At 46.3% G+C, this 19,334-nt stretch overlaps 1 protein-coding gene and 1 pseudogene across 1 annotated transcript; one reads left to right on the top strand and one right to left on the bottom strand.

Annotated features, from left to right (window-relative positions):
• Positions 1-4,151: 4,151 nt before the first annotated feature.
• Positions 4,152-9,252, top strand: LOC113882631 (annotated as a pseudogene).
• A 3,065-nt stretch (positions 9,253-12,317) lies between these two features.
• Positions 12,318-19,334, bottom strand: LOC113890398 (intelectin-2-like). Its single transcript, XM_027538284.1, has 8 exons — positions 19,221-19,334; positions 18,862-18,925; positions 18,123-18,230; positions 16,929-17,176; positions 16,441-16,599; positions 15,926-16,046; positions 14,822-14,925; positions 12,318-12,502 (listed from the first exon to the last, which is right to left on the bottom strand). The coding sequence occupies exons 1-8, from the start codon at positions 19,230-19,232 to the stop codon at positions 12,350-12,352; spliced, it is 969 nt and encodes a 322-aa protein (XP_027394085.1). The 5' UTR covers positions 19,233-19,334; the 3' UTR covers positions 12,318-12,349.

Genomic DNA, 19,334 nt, shown 5'->3' with positions numbered 1-19,334 from the left:
GATTAACTACCCCTCCTGGGCTTCCAGGTAGTATTAGCGGTAAAGAACCCACCTGCCAATGCAGGAGGCATAAGAGATGCAGGTGCGATCCCTGGCTCAGGAAGATCCCCTAAAGGAGGGCATGGCTACCCACTCTAGCATTCTTGCCTGGAGAATCTCATGGACAGAGGAGACTGGCAGACTACAGTCCATGGGGAACCAAAGAGTTGGACTCGACTGAAGTGACTTAGCATGAACGCACACACCCCTGAATGCCAGTGATCAAAACAAAGGATGATCTACACAAGAACCATATTTTAAATGTTTAGACAATTTCATATTACCTGGTCTCTTGTAAAATTGGTTATCTATCTAGCTATCAATGTTGCATTCATGGAACATTTTTAAATGCATTCACCTTGCATTTTTAAATCTGTTTAACTGTTAAATGTACTAACCACCAAAATGAAACTGACCTTTGTGAAAATTGTTTTTAAAAAAGTAAAGACAAAACCCTCTATCCAGGGTTGCTCAGCCACAGCACTGTTGACGTTCTAGATCACTCTGCATTTGGGAAGGCGTCCTGTACTACGTCCGGTGTTTCACAGCAGGGGCTGGCCTCCACCCAGTAGTGCTCGTGTCACCCCATATCAACTGGCGTCTGCAGTGGATGCGTCGAGAGGCAGCCTTCACATGAGGATCTGAGGATTGCTCCTGGTTCGCTTCAGTTCAGTTCAGTCGCTCAGTCGTGTCCGACTCTCTGAGACCCCATGAACCGCAGCACGCCAGGCCTCCCTGTCCATCACCAACTCCCGGAGTTCACCCAAACCCATGTCCATTGAGTCAGTGATGTCACCCAACCATCTCATCCTCTGTCGTCCCCTTCTCATCCTGCCCTCAATCTTTCCCAGCATCAGGATCTTTTCAAATGAGTCAGTTCTTCACATCAGATGGCCAAACTACTGGAGTTTCAGCTTCAACATCAGTCCTTCCAATGAACAGCCACAACTGATCTCCTTTAGGATGGACTGGTTGGATCTCCTTGCCGTCCAAGGGACTCTCAAGAGTCTTCTCAACACCACAGTTCAAAAGCATCAATTCTTTGGTGCTCAGCTTTCTTTATAGTCCAACTCTTGCATCCATACATGACCACTGGAAAACCCATAGCCTTAACTAGACCTGGTGGATCAGGTCAAATTTGAGTCGAAGTGGAGGACACTCAGCTAGTTGTCAGTGAATTGCTTGATGTTGTGAGAACCTACCCCAACACACAGATGTTGCAATTAGTGCTAAAATCATTTTAGGGACACTGCCCTAAGGAATAAAGTACACGGCAGGTGTGACCTCAATCTTTTTTTCCTACTGAATCTAAAAAATAGTTATCTTTTCTGCTCTAAGATGTTTATGTTGAGGGCTTAATTTGACTGACCAATAATGGTAGAGTAGGAAAATTAAGGAATGGCATCCCCTATTCTTTATCTCCCTCAGGGAGTCCAAAGAAAGAGGAGCAAATTTGTGTCTGGGACCCAAGACTTGAAGTTCCAAACTCAGAACATCTAAAATGGAAATCAACCCAAAGAAGGCATTATTGTAAAACCTCTGTTTAGGTCTCAGTCAATTTGCAAAATGAATTCCGAGAAACTCAGAACCACAAAGTGATGTAATTTATTCCCTTCCCTTCCTTGTTAACATTCCATGTTTCCATCTCTGAGGGTCTGGGCTTAGGAGCTGGGTTCCGTGCCTCACACCACACAGCTCTCAGCGGTAGAACAGGAGCACAGCTGCCTCAGTGATCTCCCGGCTGGAGCTGTAACCCTGGTGAGCTCCGTATCCGTTCCAGTCAAAGGAGGAGAAATCCCCACACTGCAAGGGACTGCTCTCTGAAAAGCATCCTCCTCCACCGAGGCAGTGCTGAGGGGCAGGGAGAAGACACAGTGAGGGATTGGCTGTGGACACCAACAAGCTCTGAATCTTCGAATCAGAATCTTTAGTCTGTTCCTGGAATCTTTAGTTTGTTCCTACTTTGCTTTGTTCCCCCGTCCATAAAACCCACTCCTCCAGTAGACTCTGAAACCATGTACTTCTCTGAATTCCTTTCCAACTTCCCTCATATTAACCCTCAGGCCTGCTAGCCTACCTTTCCCCATAAATGCTTTCCCTCAAGGCTCTGTCCACACCTCACTATCTGGATAATGGCTCATCTTCATAAACCAGGGCCCCTTGTTTGTGTTGCTACCACAGGTGGTACCTCATGAAGATTACCATCATGCATTTATATCTCTGTCCCGCTTCATCTGATTTTCTTAAAGACTCTGTCAGCTATGCATGTCTAGTATCTGTTGCTTTGTAAGTACCTGTCATGCATTTTGAAAGATCAGTTTTTGCAGGGGTACATGCAAATGGGGCTTTCCAGGTGTCCCAGTGGTAAAGAATCTGCCTACCAATGCAGGAGACGCAAGAGACAGGAGTGGGATCCCTGGGTCGGGAAGATCCACTGTAGTAGGAAATGGCAACCCACCCCGGTACTTCCGCCTGAAAAATTCCAAGGACAGAGGAGCCTGTCTGGCTACAGTCCATGGGGTTGCAGAGAGCTGGACGTGACTGAGCACACACGCGCAGCTCACGGCACATGCAAATGGGCACGGATGCACGGGATAGGGCTCTATGGAAGCCAGAGTGGGGGAAAACACCCTACCTCCCAAAGCCCACGTCTGTATTATCCTCTGAATATAAGCGAGAGGCCCTTCCACAAGGCCGCAGCTGCTGCCTCTTGACTGACACGTGGACAAACTAATAATTGCAGGGGGAAGTGAAGATGTCCTTGGCTTCAGGGTCATGTTTCTCAGAGTGACAGGTGTGGGAGGAAGATGTGCTAAGTGAACTTTATCAGCCAAGACATGACCCTCAAAGACAGTGTCCAGTCACCACAACTATGGTGCTCTCTTCTACAAGACTGGAAAAACAACAAAAATGTAAAGCTTCTACAAGTTAATATGAATATTGGAGAATAACTTCATGACCTCAACATATGGAAATACTTCTTAAATACAATATAAAAGTACTAATCATACATGAGAATACAAACAAATTAGACTTCAGTACAGGAAATTATGTCCAGCGGTCAAAAGATAAAAACTTTCAATTATGAAATAGGTCCTGGGGATATATTGTACAGAATGGTAACTAACACTATATTGTACATTGACAAGTTGTGAGAGAATAGATAATTTCTCATCACAAGAAAAAAAATGTAACTACATATGCTTGTGGGCGTGGACTAGACTTATTATACCGATCATATGCAGTGTATAAAAATATAGAATTATTATGGCATATACTTGAAATTAATATAATGTTAAATGTCAATCAAATTTCAATTAAAAAGTGATAGTAACACTTTAAAAATTATGTTCAAGAAGTATCAGCAAAAGAGTAAAACTACAAGCCACGGAGAAGCATAGTATCATACTCCATAGGGTGGGTGCCCACTCATGCACACACACAGACAGGTTGTTGTCTGTGTTGTCCAACAACTCACTTGCTCATTGTTGCAGCTGGTGACTTTCATTCCAGCACATGGGCATTGGCTGCTCTCTCATGGTCACTGCACATTATATGAGATTCAGATTCTCTAAGTGCAGAGTTCCTCTCCTGGACCCAATCTTTCAGAGAATAAATTCTCTGATAGGAAAAACTCTTGCTGTTTCTTGACAAGACAAATTTGTCAGCCTGCTTGGCAAACAAACTTTCTGTGCAGCTGCCTCCTGGCCGTCTTGCCATTCTTCTGTTGGGATTGAGGCTCAGGAAACCAGCACAAGAAAATTCTGAAACTCTGGCGACTGCTATGAATAATGAATTTCCTTGCCACACTGCCAGGAAATTCCTGTTTTCTGCCAGCATCTATGAAACTGTGAGTGGCTAATTCTTTAGCTTAGAAAAAGGGGAAAATCTTACACTCATCACTGCTCAAGAGTCACCAGGATAAACAGAAGAGATGGGCGCACTGTTCTTTATCTCCATTACGGGGATCTGTTCAGCTTAAAAGTGTTTAAAATGAGAGGATCCTGGATTGGTTTATTACTGACTACCTGCTTCACCACAACTTTCTTAGGTTTCCTTGCTGCTTTGAGGCAGGAAAGATTGGAAAGGGGCACAGGTTCTGCTCTTGCAAAATGTCTCAGGAGAACGGGATGCTGCTAAAGGATGCAAGTATAATTCTCTAACAGTCTGAAGCTGCTCACACCAGCCTTCCAGGCCATCACCTCCCAGTCCCTGCCCACTTTACCAGTTCATCACTGGACTGTGAAGCCACAAAGGTCAGGATGCTCTCGGGTAAGACTAGCTGACCATGATCTAGTACATGCTTGACACTTGCATTCTTCTGCTCAGCTAATTAAAAATAAAAAGTATCATTACTTCTACTGTGACCTTTGGACTTGAGAGGATGGAAAACTAGACAAGGTTGCTCGTTGCCACAACCCTCACCAGCTCCTTCTGGGAACCCCGAGGCCAAGGCAATAGGAGCAGGAGCAACTGGAAGGAAGCGCTGTCTTCTCCATAGCTCCCCTGAGCTCCCTGAGCTCCCTCAGCCACCCAGAGGCATAGAGTGGGGCCCCAAGACATGCATTAGCTTCAGATCAGATCCAGAAAGGCCAGGCAAGCAGCACGCAGACCACAGTTCTGTCAGCTGCAAAATGTGACTTCTCTGCATCTGCACGACTCCCTCTCTGGGCCAGAACATCAGCCTCCTACCCAGCTCTGCTCCCTCTGCTCTACCTGGGTGCACACCTGCGTGAGCTGAAGAAGCAGCAGCTCCTGAGTGACTTACCTGCACTGGGACCTCTGGTGGCCACAGAGAGGAACAGCAGGAGGCAGAATCTGGGCCGTGTCCTCTCAAGGACATGCAAACGGTGATTCCATTCATTCTCTTGCCCTCATCTTGTTCCGTCAACTTCCTAGTAAGGAAAACTCAACAGAAAGTGATGGCTTTCTAGGCATTCTGGAACCTCCTGAAATAGCCCCCACGCCATCCAACCCTACGAAGCCTTAAGGGGCCATGCATTTATTTCTCTGAATCTCTTCATCCCTGAGACTAAGACCAGGGAGCTGGAATTGTGGTTCCTCACACACCCGGATCTTGTCTCAGACTCAGAACAGATTCGTCACTTCACAGAGAGCTCCCTCCTTCCATCCTCGCAGATGACAGGAGCAGAGAGTTCCCTGCCAGGTGGAGACTTAGAGTACCGCCTCTGCAGAGAGTCTGAGGTGGGTGAAATGCTGAGCCTTTGGGGAGAGCAAAGTGTGGGCCCTGCCCATCCCAGCCCACATTGGGCCACAGGCCCCACCGTCGAGCTGTCTTCCCTTGAAGGTTCCTGAGGCTCAGCCCCGGCAATGAGAAGGAATGAGTGACTGTCTGGAGGGGCAGGAGGCAGCACTCTTGGGCACACAGATGACACTCACCATGAGGAGGGCGAGCCCTGCGGGGTCAGAGCACACACAGTGCTCCCTTCCTAACAGACTCTCGGGATGGACGGGACCTCACGGTTCTCCCCTGCAGCCTGTCCTGCTCCCACCTGAGTCAGGTGCCCCAGGGCCTCACACACCTCTGTCAGGTCATCATCCTTCCAGTCTCTCCCGAAACTTCTCCATGAAGCCTGCCCTGACACCCCCACCCCAGGCAAGGCTGATGGATGCTTCACTGTCCTACTACTGGACTTTCTCCAACCCCCAATTGTGGCATGCCACACTGTCATGTATTTCTTTTATTTACTTTTGGGTTAGAAATAATTGAAAATTTACAGAACATTGTCAAAATAACAATATTACTTTAAAAAATCCGTATAGTTTCTACCTAAATTCATCTTTGTTTTGAAAAATAAATATTCACAGGAAATGTTTACAGGGTGGAGGAGGGTCAGTAAGAATGTGAACTATATTTTTTCGTATTTCACCCCGTTTGCCTTATCATGTATTCCCTCTCTCTAAATGCACACACAAACTCACAAACTCACTGTGCTTCCTTCTAGATGCGCCTGCGAGTCCTCCCAGAGCAGCAGCACCCCCACCCGCCTCACCTGTGCCGCCATGACCTGAGGTCTGGGGAGGGTGGCTGGCCTGGCCTCTGCAGCTCCACACCTCACATCTCCGGTACATTCATTTTGTACCAGAAGCAATTTTGAGAAAGTATTCTGTTGAGACAGAGCCTTCCTTGCTCCTGGAGGAGTGGCCATCCCACACCCACCCACCTGTGCCACAGAGCAGGAGGCCCAGTCAGCTGCCCAAGCCACAGAGAGCCCGCTCCCAACACTGCAGTATTTTTGTTTCAAAGGTCATACGTCCTCATTCACTCACCCGGCCCTTCAGGTACCTTCTACTCTCCCAGTGCCAGGGCCAGACCACAGGGGTTTCCTGCTGCAGGAATTGGGGACTGGGAACAGCAAGAGGGACAGTAGCCTGGGGACAGGGTTACCATTCTCTACTTTGTGGAAAGCCCCCCTCAGATGCACTGGGATTCTTCACTCTGCCTCACCCCGCCTTTTTAGGGCAAATAACACAGCAGAACCACGTGGGTATTTTAGCATATATGTATAAAAAGAATTCTAATTTGCCAAAGAAAGAGAGAAAGACAGGTAGAGTGATCATACATCACAGAGTTCCTGAGGCTTTTCTTCATTGCGTTCTTTTTTTCCTGGTCCTTATCTTTCTGAATTGGCATATAGCAACTCGTGTGTTAGCACTTTCATCTTTGCCTCAGGTTTCCATGTGTGGAGGACACAGGCTAAGATAAAAAGCATCAGAAGTGGTGCTGGAAACAGGCTGTCAGGATGGGCTTTAGCGTCACATTTCTCACATACCTGAAAGGAAGAGCAACCCACTGCCGCTGGTCAGTGGGATTATGAGAACGCCTGGCACTTGCCCTCTCCACTTTTCCCTTCCCCATTTTGTGCCCTTGTGCCCTGTAGATCAATTTCTCTCATCTCTGAACTTCCCGTGCACCAGAAGTTAGGAATCAGGGAGAGAAGCTAGGAAGGAAACTGTAGAAGCAGCAAGGAACATTAAAGCACTGGCCATGAAGAGGAGCTGGGGAAAGCGAGGGAGATGCTAGGAGGTGGGGATTGCAGCCAACAGATCTTCCAGTACAGGACAGGCTCAGCTGGGGAGACGTGGAAGAGTTTGTGGCTGGACTGTGTGGGGAACATGCTGGAAATCTTTACAGGGTGGAGGAATGCTCAGTTCAGTTCAGTCACTCAGTCATGTCCAACTCTTTTTGACCTCATGAACTGCAGCACGCCAGGCCTCCATGTCCATCACCAACTCCTGGAGTTCACTCAAACTCATGTGCATTGTGTCAGTGATGCCGTCCAACCATCTCATCCTCTGCCATCCCCTTCTCCTCCCTCCTTCAATCTTTCCCAGCATCAAGGTCTTTTCCAATGAGTCAGTTCTTCGCATCAGGTGGCCAAAGTATTGGAGTTTCAGCTTCAGCATCAGTCCTTCCAATGAATATTCAGGATTGATTTCCTTTAGGATGGACTGGTTGGATGGCCTTGCTGTCCAAGGGACTCTCAAGAGTCTTCTATAACACCACACTTCAAAAGCATCACTTCTTCAGCTCTCAGCTTTCTTTATAGTCCAACTCTCACATCCATACATGACTACTGGAAAACCCATAGCTATGACTAGATAGACTTTGTCAGCAAAGTAATGTCTCTACTTTTTAATATACTGTCTAGGTTTTTCATAACTTTTCTTCCAAGGAGCAAGCGACTTTTAATTCCATGGCTGCAGTCACCATCTGCAGTGATTTTGGAGCCCAAAAAATAAAGTCCCTCGCTGTTTCCATTGTTTCTGCATTTATCTGCCTTGTAGTGATGGGACCAGATGCCATGATTTTGGTTTTCTGAATGTTGAGTTTTAAGCCAACTTTTTCACTCTCTTTCACTTTCATCAAGAGGCTCTTCAGTTCTTCTTTGCTTTCTGCCCTAAATGTGGTGTTATCTGCATATTATTGATATTTCCCTGGCAATCTTGATTCTAGCTTGTGCTTCATCCAGTCCAGCATTTCTCATGGCGTATTCTTCATATAAGTTAAATAAGCAGGGTGACAATATACAGCCTTGATGGACTCCTTTCCTTATTTGGAACCAGTCTGTTGTTCTATGTCCAGTTCTAACTGTTGCTTCCTGACCTGCATACAGATTTCTCAAGAGGCAGGTCAGGTGGTCTGGTAGTCCCATCTCTTGAAGAATTGTCCACCGTTTGTTGTGAACCTCACAGTCAATGTAAAAGAATAAATAAATATTTGATTATGAGAGAGTATTGTTTTTTGTGAATTTAGATTCATCACCAATCACCAGTCCACAACAGCATAATTCAAAATCTACTTTAGGAAAAAAAATTGTCAGTCTGTGTCTATGGAGAGAGAATAGTGTGACTTAAAGCTACCCCATTCCAAACTTGCATCCAGTCGAGCTTCTCCCTGTGAACTATTTAGGATTTATTGTTTAAAAAAATACTTTATTATAAAAAATTAATACACTTACAGAAAAGGATTGGAAGCATAAATAGTTTAATGAATTACAAAAGTAAACAGCTATAGACTCAGTATCCTGTTTAAGTAACAAACGTTTCTTTCCCACACAACTGCCAAAGACGGCAGAAGGGCAGGTCCTGGTGTTTGATAGCTGAGGCCATCTCCTGGCCTACCTGGCAGCCACCCTGGCCAAGAAGGTGCTTCTGGGCCAGAAGGTGGTATTCCTGCACTGCTGGGGAATCAATATTTCCTGGCAGTTTCTACAGAAACAAGTTGAAGTACCTGGCCTTCCTCTGCAAGCAGATGAACACCAACCCCTCCCAAATCCGAACCCTCAACTGCATCTTCTGGCTGACAGTGTGAGACATGGTACCCCCAAGACGGGGCAAGGCCAGGCCACTCTGGACCACCTCAAGGTACTTGATGGGATCCCACCACCCTATGACATGAAAAAGTGGACAGTGATGCCTGCCATCCTCAAGGTGACATCTTGACATCCATGTGCATCTGACACCTATGTGCAAGTTTTCCTGCCTAGGGCACCTAGCTCATGAGGCTGATTGGAAGTATGAGGCAGTAGCAGCCACCCTGGAGGAGAAGAGAAAGAAGAGCAACATCCATTAGTGGAGAGAGGGAGGGGGAAGCAGCTCATGAGGCTACAGAAGCAAACTGAAAAGAACATAGAGAAGAAAACTGACAAATTCACAGAGGTCTTCAAGACCCAGGGATTCCTAGCCTGAGACCCATAAAACTGACTGTTGAGTTTTCAAGAGAAAAGAAACAGAAGTTTGCCAGGACTCCAAACATATTCCTTCCAGATGACAAATCTCTTCTGAGCCATATCCTTAAAGATGATTTGCAGATAATGAAACCCACAACATATGGAAGAAGGTAACTGGGGGCTGACCACAAGTAGGTGGGCGGGCTCCAGATCAGTTGGAGAAGGTTGATGATGTTGAGTCCCAATCACCCCACCAACAACCAATCAGAAGAGTGTCCACCTGTTGATCTTGCATACAGCAACCCTCTTACCTATCCTGCCTTTAAACACTTTTCCCTGAAAGCCAGTTGGGAGTTCAGGGTCCAGGATTTGAGCATTAGCTACCCAAACTCCTTGCTTAGAGTCTGCAGTAAATGCTGCACTTTCCTTCACCACAATCCTGCATCAGTAGATTGGCTTTACACATCTAGCAGATTCAAGCTGGGATTTGTAGCAATCTGACATAAAGAGAGAGAAATAAGGCAAGAGGTAACAAAAAGGAGTAAGAAAGAAGGGATAAAGGAGAAGGATGGAAATCTGGAATGAGCTAGTAAGGGGGAAAGATTTATTAGGGAGGTGAGAAAAAGAGAAGATACTGGAAAAAAGCAAACACAGCTGACCCATGAGCAAAACTGGTTTGAACTGTGCTCGTCCACTTATATGTTGGCTTTTTTCAATATTAAATCATATAGTACTACACAACTCATGAAGATCCCCTGGAGAAGGGATAGGCTACCCACTCCAGTATTCTTGCATGGAGAATTCCCATGGACAGAGGTGCCTGGCGGGCTACAGTCCATGGGGTCACAAAGAGTCAGACATGACTGAGATACTAAGCACAGCACAGCACACAATTCATGACTTGTTGAATCTGAAGATGTGGAACACAGACCCAGAGGAACTGCAGATATGAAGAAACTATGGGTACAAATGATCAACCATAAGTTATATGTGGATTTTAGACTGTTTGGAGGATTGGTGACCACAACCCACACATTGTTCTAGGGTCAACTGTGCATTAACCATCGTTGACCAACTACTATGCAAATCAGGTTTAGCCAAGAACAACCACATGGCTTTCACTTCACCTTCCAACCAGGATAGCTGCTGCTCAACCCAGAGCAAACCCCGTGGCCTCAGCTGTGGCTGCAGAACTCACCAAGGAGACACCGGACCACCTCTTCTCACAGTCTTGCCATCAGACCTATACACAGAACTGTGTGTGTGAGCAATGTGCATTCATCTACATATGCTGACCTTGGCAAATCTGCCAGAGATATTCTCAATGAAGGATTTGGTTTGGTGTTGTCACGATGTGAAAGCAAAATGACGCACTGACAAGGCATGCTCAGCACTCGAATCATCTAATACATGGGTCATGATCCTGGTGGCTTGCAGACCAAAGACACACACCGTATGATCAATCACAGAACAATGCAGAATTCAATTACAAATGAGAACCAGATTCGTCAAAGCTTGAATCTGAGTTTGGTACTACCTTCTCACACTAACGTGGTAAAGAAAAATGGTAAAATCAAGTCTTCTTACAAGAGAGTGTGTTTGTGATGTTGACCAGAATTTTGATGAACCTGCAATCCATGATTCAACTGTCTTTGACTGTGAGGTCTGGCTTTTGGATTCCAGCCCATGACCTGGGACAGTGCCAAATCCAAGCTGACAAGGGATAACTTTACAATGCATTAAAGACTGGGGACATCCAGCTACAAGCTCTGGTGTGATTCTGTGGACAGAATTTGGAGGATCAATTTATCCAAAAGAAATTTATCTTGACACTTGGGTGAATCTTGCTTGGGCACTAGGTACCAGCTGGACTTATTTGAACTTCGCAGATAATATCAGTCGGAACCCACTGCTTCTGTTTCTGCAAAAACCAACAATTCTAGTTCAGTTGGAATGGGCTACTTTCAGACTCTGCCTCAGAGATCTTCAGTCATGTTAGTGAAGTTAGAATCTGCCTTGAAATGAGAGGGTTGAAACTTTCAAGCCCATTCACCCTGACTCCTGAAGAGAAAAGGGTTGGAAGGTTGAATCAATTTCCCTAGTCAATGATTTAATCAAACCTGTCTGTGTAAAACCCCAAAAGGATATGGTTTAGAGAGCTTCAGGGTTGGTGAATATGTGGAGACTAGGGAGAAACGCTGCACTCAGAGAGGGCAAGGAAGCTCTGGGCTCTTCACCTGTACTGGCTCCAGCTGTCTCTTCCATCTGGCTGTTCCTGAGTTACACCCTTTTCTAATAAACTCATCATCTAGTAGATAAACTGTTTCATTGAGTTCTTTGAGCCACTCTAGCAATTTAATTGAACCCAAGGAGGGATTTAATGGGACCTCCCATCTACAGCCAGCCACTCAAAGCACAGGTGACAATCTGGACTTGCAACCGGTGTCTGGAGTAGGGGATTCAGGGGCAGACTGGTAGGACTGAGCCCTTCACATGGGGATCTGACGCTGTCTCCTGGTAGACTGGGTCAGAATGGAGTTGAGTTGTAGGACACCCTACCAGCTGTCAGTGAATTCCTTGGTATTGTGAGAATCCTCCCCAAAACAGAGATGTTGCAAATAGTACCCAATCATTTTAGAGACACTGTCCCAACTGTCAAAACTGGAGGAATAAAGGAAATGGACAGCTGTGACATCAGTTTCTTTTTTTCCTACTGAAACTAAATAATAATCAGCTTTTCCTCTTTAAGATACTCATGCAGAGAGCTTGATTTTGCTAACCAATAATAGAATGGTAGTAAAATTAAGAATGATTTTTCCCTGCTCCTCAGTCTCCCATAGGGGTTCCCTAGAAAGAGAAGCAAATATGTCTGGGGTACCTGAGACTAGAAGTTCCAAACTCTGGAATTCTAAAGTGGAAATCACCAGCTTACAAGGCATTATTGTAAAACATCACTCCAGGTTTCAATTTGTAAAAGGGATTAAAAGACAGTGAGAGTCACAAAGTGCACAAAGTGATGTAATTTATTCCCTTCCCTTCCTTGTTAGCATTCCATTTTTCCATCTCTGAGGGTCTGGGCTTAGGAGCTGGGTTCCGTGCCTCACACCACACAGCTCTCAGCGGTAGAACAGGAGCACAGCTGCCTCAGTGATCTCCCGGCTGGAGCTGTAACCCTGGTGAGCTCCGTATCCATTCCAGTCAAAGGAGGAGAAATCCCCACACTGCACTGGATTGCCCTCTGGGAAGAATCCTCCTCCACCGATGCAGTGCTGGGGGGCAGGAGAAGACACAGTGAGGAGTTGGCTGTAAACACACCAGTGAGCTCTTAATGGCCGAATCCCCTGTAAGTTTGGTCTTCTTCCTACTCGCCTTGACCCCTCCCCTGAAAAAACCTTTCCCTCCAGTGGACTCTGAAACCATGCTTTCCTGAATTCCTTTCTACCTTCCTTCATGCTTATTCTCAGGCCCCTCAACCACCCTTTTTCCTCAATGGATCCCCCAAAGGCTATTTATTGCTCACAGTTCTGTCCACACCTCACTCTCACAATGATGGTCTGTCTTCACCCATGACTTTTGCTAGAACCAGCATAATCATATATTGCCAAGATATACTCCTAAATCTGAATGACCAGCCAGGTATTTTCTGGGCTTGAAACCCCCTATCCAGCTGCCCTCTGAATGTCTCCACCTACATATCACTAGATCTAAAACTCCACTTAAGCAAAACAAAACTAATTCACTCTCTTGCTGCCCTTGAATCTATTTATCTTCTTGTCACCCATCTTAACTGATAGCCAATCACCCAAAACAAAACCCTGAAGTCTGTTGCCTCTTTCACTTCCCATCCCCCACGTCCATTTAATCTTCAAGAACTGCTGATTTCACTGTCTATGCATCCATGCTTGCTCTTTCAAATTTATCAAAGCCACCCTGGCTCAGGTCCTCACTATTTCACATCTGTACCTTTACACCTGCCTCATGGTCTCATTGACTCTTATTTCCCTGCTCTTGAATCCATGTCCCCCTCCTTGCTAAACCAAAGTGATCAAGTCACTAATCTGGTCAAACTCCTCTGATGTGTCCCATAACATCAGATTATAGGTGTCCCATCACCTATAACATAAACTCTGTGTCCTGGACATAATGCAAAAGCCCCTCTTTGCCCTACTTCTTGCAAGTATTTCCAGCATCAGCTCTTAATTCTACACCATGTGCATACCATGATACAATTTACACAACAGCTCACTGCCCCCTCAACATACCATGGTCTATTAAATCCCAGTGATTTTGAACATGTCAGTTACTCATGCTCAAGGACACTACTCTGCCCCTTGCTGCCTATTGAACTCTACACGCATCTTTCGATATTCAGCAAAGATGTCACCTTCCTGCAGAATCAACTGTGTGCCGTTAGTACAGGTAGAAGCTTCTGGATTGTGTTCCCAGAGCCCCTTTTTATGTTGCTATCACAGGCGATACCACATGAGATTGCAGTCTTGCGTTTATATCTCTCTCCCACTCAGTCTGAGTTCCTTAAGATGACTCTGTCAGCTCTGTATCTCTAATAGCTGCACTTTGTAGGTTCCCTAGCATGTATTTTTAAGGAATCAGTGCTTGCAAGGGTACATGCAAATGAGCATTAATGAGCAAGATAAGGTTCCTTGGAAGCCAGTGTAGGGGGAACACATCCTACCCTACTCCCAGAGCCCACACCTGCATCACCCTCCAAATCATCTAGGGACCCTTCCATGAAGACACAGCTATTACACCTCGACTGAGAAATGGACAACTGGTAACTGAACAGGGAAGTGAAGATGTCCTTGACTTCAGGGTCACGTTTCCCAGACTGACAGGTGTGGAAGGAAAAGGTAGTGAATGAATACTCTTGCTCTTAGCGCTCTGACTCTCTCTTCCTCCTGCCCCCCAGCCATAAATGTCCTTCAGAGACAGTCTCCACTAACCACAACTACGGTGCTCGCTTCTCAATACTGGGAAAAAATAAAAGAATAAAGTTTCTCCATTGAATGTAGAATATCATCATGATCTCGACATAGGAAAATACTTCTTAAACACAGCTTCAAAGTACTAATCATATATGAGAATACAGATAAATTGGACTTCAATACAGGAAATTATATCCACTGGACAAAGGTACAAACTTTCAGTTATAAACTAAGTCCTGGGATGTAAAGTATAGACTAGTGACTGTAGTTAATAATACTGATTTGTACACTGAAAAGTTACGAAGAGAGTAGATATTAAAATTTTTATCACAAGACAAAGGAATTTGAAACTATTTGTGGTGGTGGGTGTTGACTAGAGTTACTGTGATGATCATTTCAAAATACATAAAAATATAGAATCTTTATGTTATATACTTGAAGCTAATAAAATGTTTTATGTCCATTGAATCTCAATTTAAAAGCAATAGTAAGAATTTTAAAAGTATGTCCACAAAATACCTGCAAAAGAAGGAGATTTACATTCAAACATCCCAATCAAGTTTTCCCACGCACACATAGACACACACACACACACACACACACACACACACACACACACACGCCAGGGATCATCCCTAAACTCACAAACTCAGTGTTACAGCCAGTGACTCTCATCCCAGCACACAGGGCATTGGCTGCTCCCTCATTGTTAAACACCCTGAACTGGACGAATCCTGCAACAAATTCTCCTGGAAAAGAAGAGGCAGAGAAAAGCCTAAGTATTCAAAAGATGAACTGGAAACAATTTCCCTTTGACCAGCCCAGGGATTCCCTAAATCAACAGGTCAGGTTACCGCCCAGCACTCCAAGCTTAGGGGATGAAACCCAGCACTTCTGTAGACAGCGGCCGCTACATCCTGGCTCTGAATCTGGCTGGAAGAGAACCTCCTTCCATCTGAGGTAACAAGACCAAGGCTCATGTTCACAAGAGTCACTTGTCTGCCTAGGGCTCATAGGGAAAATTAGAGTCCACTGAGAGATCAGCACGAAGACCTCCAGAGGTCCAGCAGGAATAAGCAATGATCAGAAGTGGCCATCGGTTTCTGCTAGCACACTTCTCATCCAATTACCATGACTTTATTTGCCCTGCCTACCATTACCTGCTCTCCCTGAAATAGTAAATGTAAAAACTGATGGTTCACATTTTCCCACCAAACGTTAACTTTAGTAGCGTTAGTCTCTCGGTCGTGGTCGACTCTTTGTGACGCCATAGACTTCAGCCCGCCAGGTTCCTCTGTCCTAGAGATTTTCCCAGCAAGAACACTGGAGTGGGTAGCCATTTCCTTCTCCAGGGGACCTTCCCTACTGAGGTATCAAACCCATGTCTCCCATTTTATCATGCTGAACAAATGTCTTCTTTCAAATAATAGCTATCCATCATAACAAAAACAAATTTTTCTCACTACCTTCCAAGTAGTTCTCACCTGGGAACATTAGCTTGCCTCTTTCGTTAACTATTATATCACACAGTATATTGATTAAGAAGTCTGGCTTTATATTCTTCTAACTCCATAGATTTCTCAGGATGATTAAATGACACAAAACCATGACAAGTTTCTAGAAAACAGTTTGGTGTCTTGTATTGATATGTGTTCCATAAATGCTGGCAATCATTAATTGTTGTTATTTACCCTTTCCCCAAGAGTGCAGCGAAGGATTGATGGCTGGGCTTTGGAAGCAGATACTCACGCTGACCGTTTGGTGAGTAATAAGATGCAGTTTTCTCAGCATCGCCAAAGTCATAGTCCACAGGAATGGCTGGGCCATTGTCAGTCCAGCACTTCCCTGCTCCGTACTTCACCGGGAATTTCTACAGGGATGAATATACAGATTGAGGAGAGTAGAGATACTGCTGTACTGGGAAGTAGAGGATTTAATGCCCTCAGGTGGCATTATTCAGACAACAGTCTGAATGATAGTGATTCTTTGCCATCCCTACTCATAGCTCAGAACCGAACCAGCCTCAAGACCCTTGTTTTTCTCCTTCTTTACCCACCCCCTTCTTCCCCCAGCTTCTTGTGCTTCCTGGCTCACAGTTCCTCTGAAAGGCAGCACACTAGTTCACAGGGACCCAGAGGTAGGAGAAAGCCAAGCAGAGGTACCTCTTAGTGCAATGAACAGAGCAGACTTACTCCTCATCCAAAACACTGGCTCTCAGCTCACCAAAAGACCGCCCCCATCCCCCAGCCAGCAGCGCCATGTACCTGGTAGAGTCCAAAAAGATTATGTCCCATTCTCCGGAAGAAGCCAGTGTTGGTGTGGTACCTCAGCAGGGAGCTGTTCCTCCAGTGCTGCAGGGGGGACTTGTTGGGCACGTGCCAGATGCCCAGGTCCTGAGCTTGAATGTCGTAGTAGCCAGGGTTCTGCAGAGGGACACACACTCAGCCTGACCAGCCCAGGAGGTGCCACCAGCCAAAGACCCACACACACAGCCCTCACTTGAGCTGAGAGCTCAGGGCTCCAGGGAAGCAGGTGGCAGCAGTCACAGATACCCACCCTCCTCCAGTAGATAATGAGACCCCACCACCCAAACAGCCTTGGTGGGAGGAAGCTGTGATTCAAGACATGGACTTCTGTCTTTCTTCTCCAGCCCCACCTCCACATCCCCGTCTCCCACCCTCCCTTCCACATGCTCTGCTCCAGCCACATCCCTCTCCCCACCCTTTCCACCTGGAAACTCAGTGCCACCCACCTTGTAGTCATCGCTGGTGGCAGCCTCTGCAGACCCAAACGTGTTGTAGTTGGCCCAGTTGCCGTCACCCTCTGGGTAGTCAGCCCTGTTGCCCTGCTGACTGGACCAGCGATCGCCCAACGTGCATTTCCCAAGCATGTTGTTTTCATGGACGCTGGCCACCAGGGTCCAGCCACCACCCCAAGAGGTCATGTCACAGAAGGTCTGGTAGACGACACCATTCTCAGTGCGGAGGTGATACAGGCCATCTGCAGAGGGAATGAGCCCAGAGACCCCCTGTCTGAGAACAGGGAGTCCCTGTCAGGCCCCATTACCAGAAAGAATTTGGGAAGTCAGAAATGTATCCTGAAGGCTCCCACACACACCCATTTCTTGAGGACAATTCTCTGTGCAGAAATTCTCTAAGAGCAGAAACACTGACTGCCTTTGCTCCATGCTTCCTTCTCAAAAAGGCTTTATAGAGCAAACATCCAAGAAGACAGAGACGGTATCTCCCTCTGGATAGAGCCTCCTTCTGACCACTCGAGGCCGGATAACAGCATCTGACCACATCTCAAGTCCACATCAGGATGTGTGCAACTTAGAGCTAAGGGCAGGCATGGTCACTGCCCATTTTATGAGATTCAGATTCCTTAAGTGCAGAGTTCCTCCTCATATGCAGCCCCAAAGAAAATAAGCTGTAATATCAGAAAAGACTTGTACTTGCTTGATGATTCCAATTTATGAGCTGCTTGGCAAACAAATTACATGTGCAGATATCTCCTGGACCTCTTCACATCACTGTGATGGGACAGGACCAGAGAAACAGCACAGGAAAAAGCTGATGCTCTGGCTACTTCTGTGATAGTGAGTAATAAGGTTCTATGTCTCTGCCTACCAGAATCTATGACACTGGGGCAGACTAACTATTTAGCTTATTTACAAGGAGAAAATCTTATAGTCATCAGAGCTCTGGTCGCCAAACTAAGAGTCACCAGGAACACCAGGAACATTCTCTCTGTGTTCAGAAAATCATGTCTCCTACAACTAGATGGGACCCAAAAGCCTCAAAATTCCCACTGGAGATATCCTAGACTTGAAGCTGGAGTCGGAGCAGACAGGAGTGGTAGGCACACCCCTTTTGATCTCCATGACCAGGATCTGTAGTGGAAAAGGGGCCAAAAGGAGAGGATGCTGAGTTGGTTTATTACTCACCACCTGCGCTATGGCAACTTTCTTTGATTTCCTTGCAGGTTCTGGGCAGGAAAGACAGGAAAGGGGCACAGGTTTTGTTTCCCCCGAACTTCCCAACAGAAGGGGTCACTGTAGAGGATGTGAGGATAATTCTCATTAATAGTGTCGCACGGCTCACTCCAGCCTTCCTGGTCATTGAATCCCAGCTCCTTTCCTCTCCACAGGTTCATCACTGGGCTTTGCAGCCCCAGAGGTCAGTGTCTCCTCTGCTAAGACTAGCTGAGCCACCATCTAGTACAGACTTAACTTAACTTGCACTCTTCTCCACAACTAATTAAACATGAAAACTCTCTTTATGCCTACTGTGATAAATGGAATTGCGAGGATGAGGACTAGGGAAGAATGTTCCCTGGACACAACCCTGACCACCAAGCACCCTCTGGAAATCCCAAAGCCAAGGCCATAGGAGCAGGAGCAGCTAGAAGAAAACAGTCTTCATCACTATGACTCCCCTGAGCCCCCTCAGCCACACAGAGGCACAGACTGGGGCCCCAGGACAGGCCTTAGCTTCAGACCAAACATCCAGAGAGACCAGCAATCAACACTACGCCACAGCTCAATTTGGCTACAAAGTGTGGCTTCTCTGCATCTCCACGACTCCCCTCTGGGCCAGGACCTCCGCATCCAGCCCAGCTCCACTCCCTCTGCTCCACTGTGCACCTGGGTGAGCTGATGAAACTGCTGCTCCTGAGTGACCTACCTGCACCCCGCCCTCTGGCGGCCAGAGAGAGGAACAGCAGGAGGCAGAATCTGGACCCTGGCCCCTAAGAAGAAAGGAGGTACAGAACGTCATTGGCGGGTTCATTCTTTCTCTCCCTTCCACCCTTGCTGATTCATCGTTTTTCATCTTCCCATTATGATCTCTGAACTTTCTGCATATGGAAACCTCAAATGGAAAGTGATGAGATTCTGAGTATTCTCGAACCTCCTGGAATAGACCCCACCTCATCCAAGCGACTTAGCAGCAGCAGCAGCAGCAGCAGCATCCAACCCTCAAATCATTAAGGGCCCACAGGTTCCTTTCTCTGAAACTCTGCATCCCTGAGACCAAGATCAGACCTGAGCTGGCATCGTGGCTCCCCACACACTCGGATCTTGTCTCAGACTCAGCTTCCCCACAGCACGGAGAGCTATCCCCTTCCTTCCTCACAGATGCCGGGAGCTGAGAGCTTC

Source organism: Bos indicus x Bos taurus, chromosome 3 (assembly GCF_003369695.1).
Source record: "Bos indicus x Bos taurus breed Angus x Brahman F1 hybrid chromosome 3, Bos_hybrid_MaternalHap_v2.0, whole genome shotgun sequence".
NCBI lineage: Eukaryota > Metazoa > Chordata > Mammalia > Artiodactyla > Bovidae > Bos > Bos indicus x Bos taurus.
Note: the sequence above shows the minus strand (reverse complement) of the source record. Positions and strands in the feature narration are given on the sequence as shown.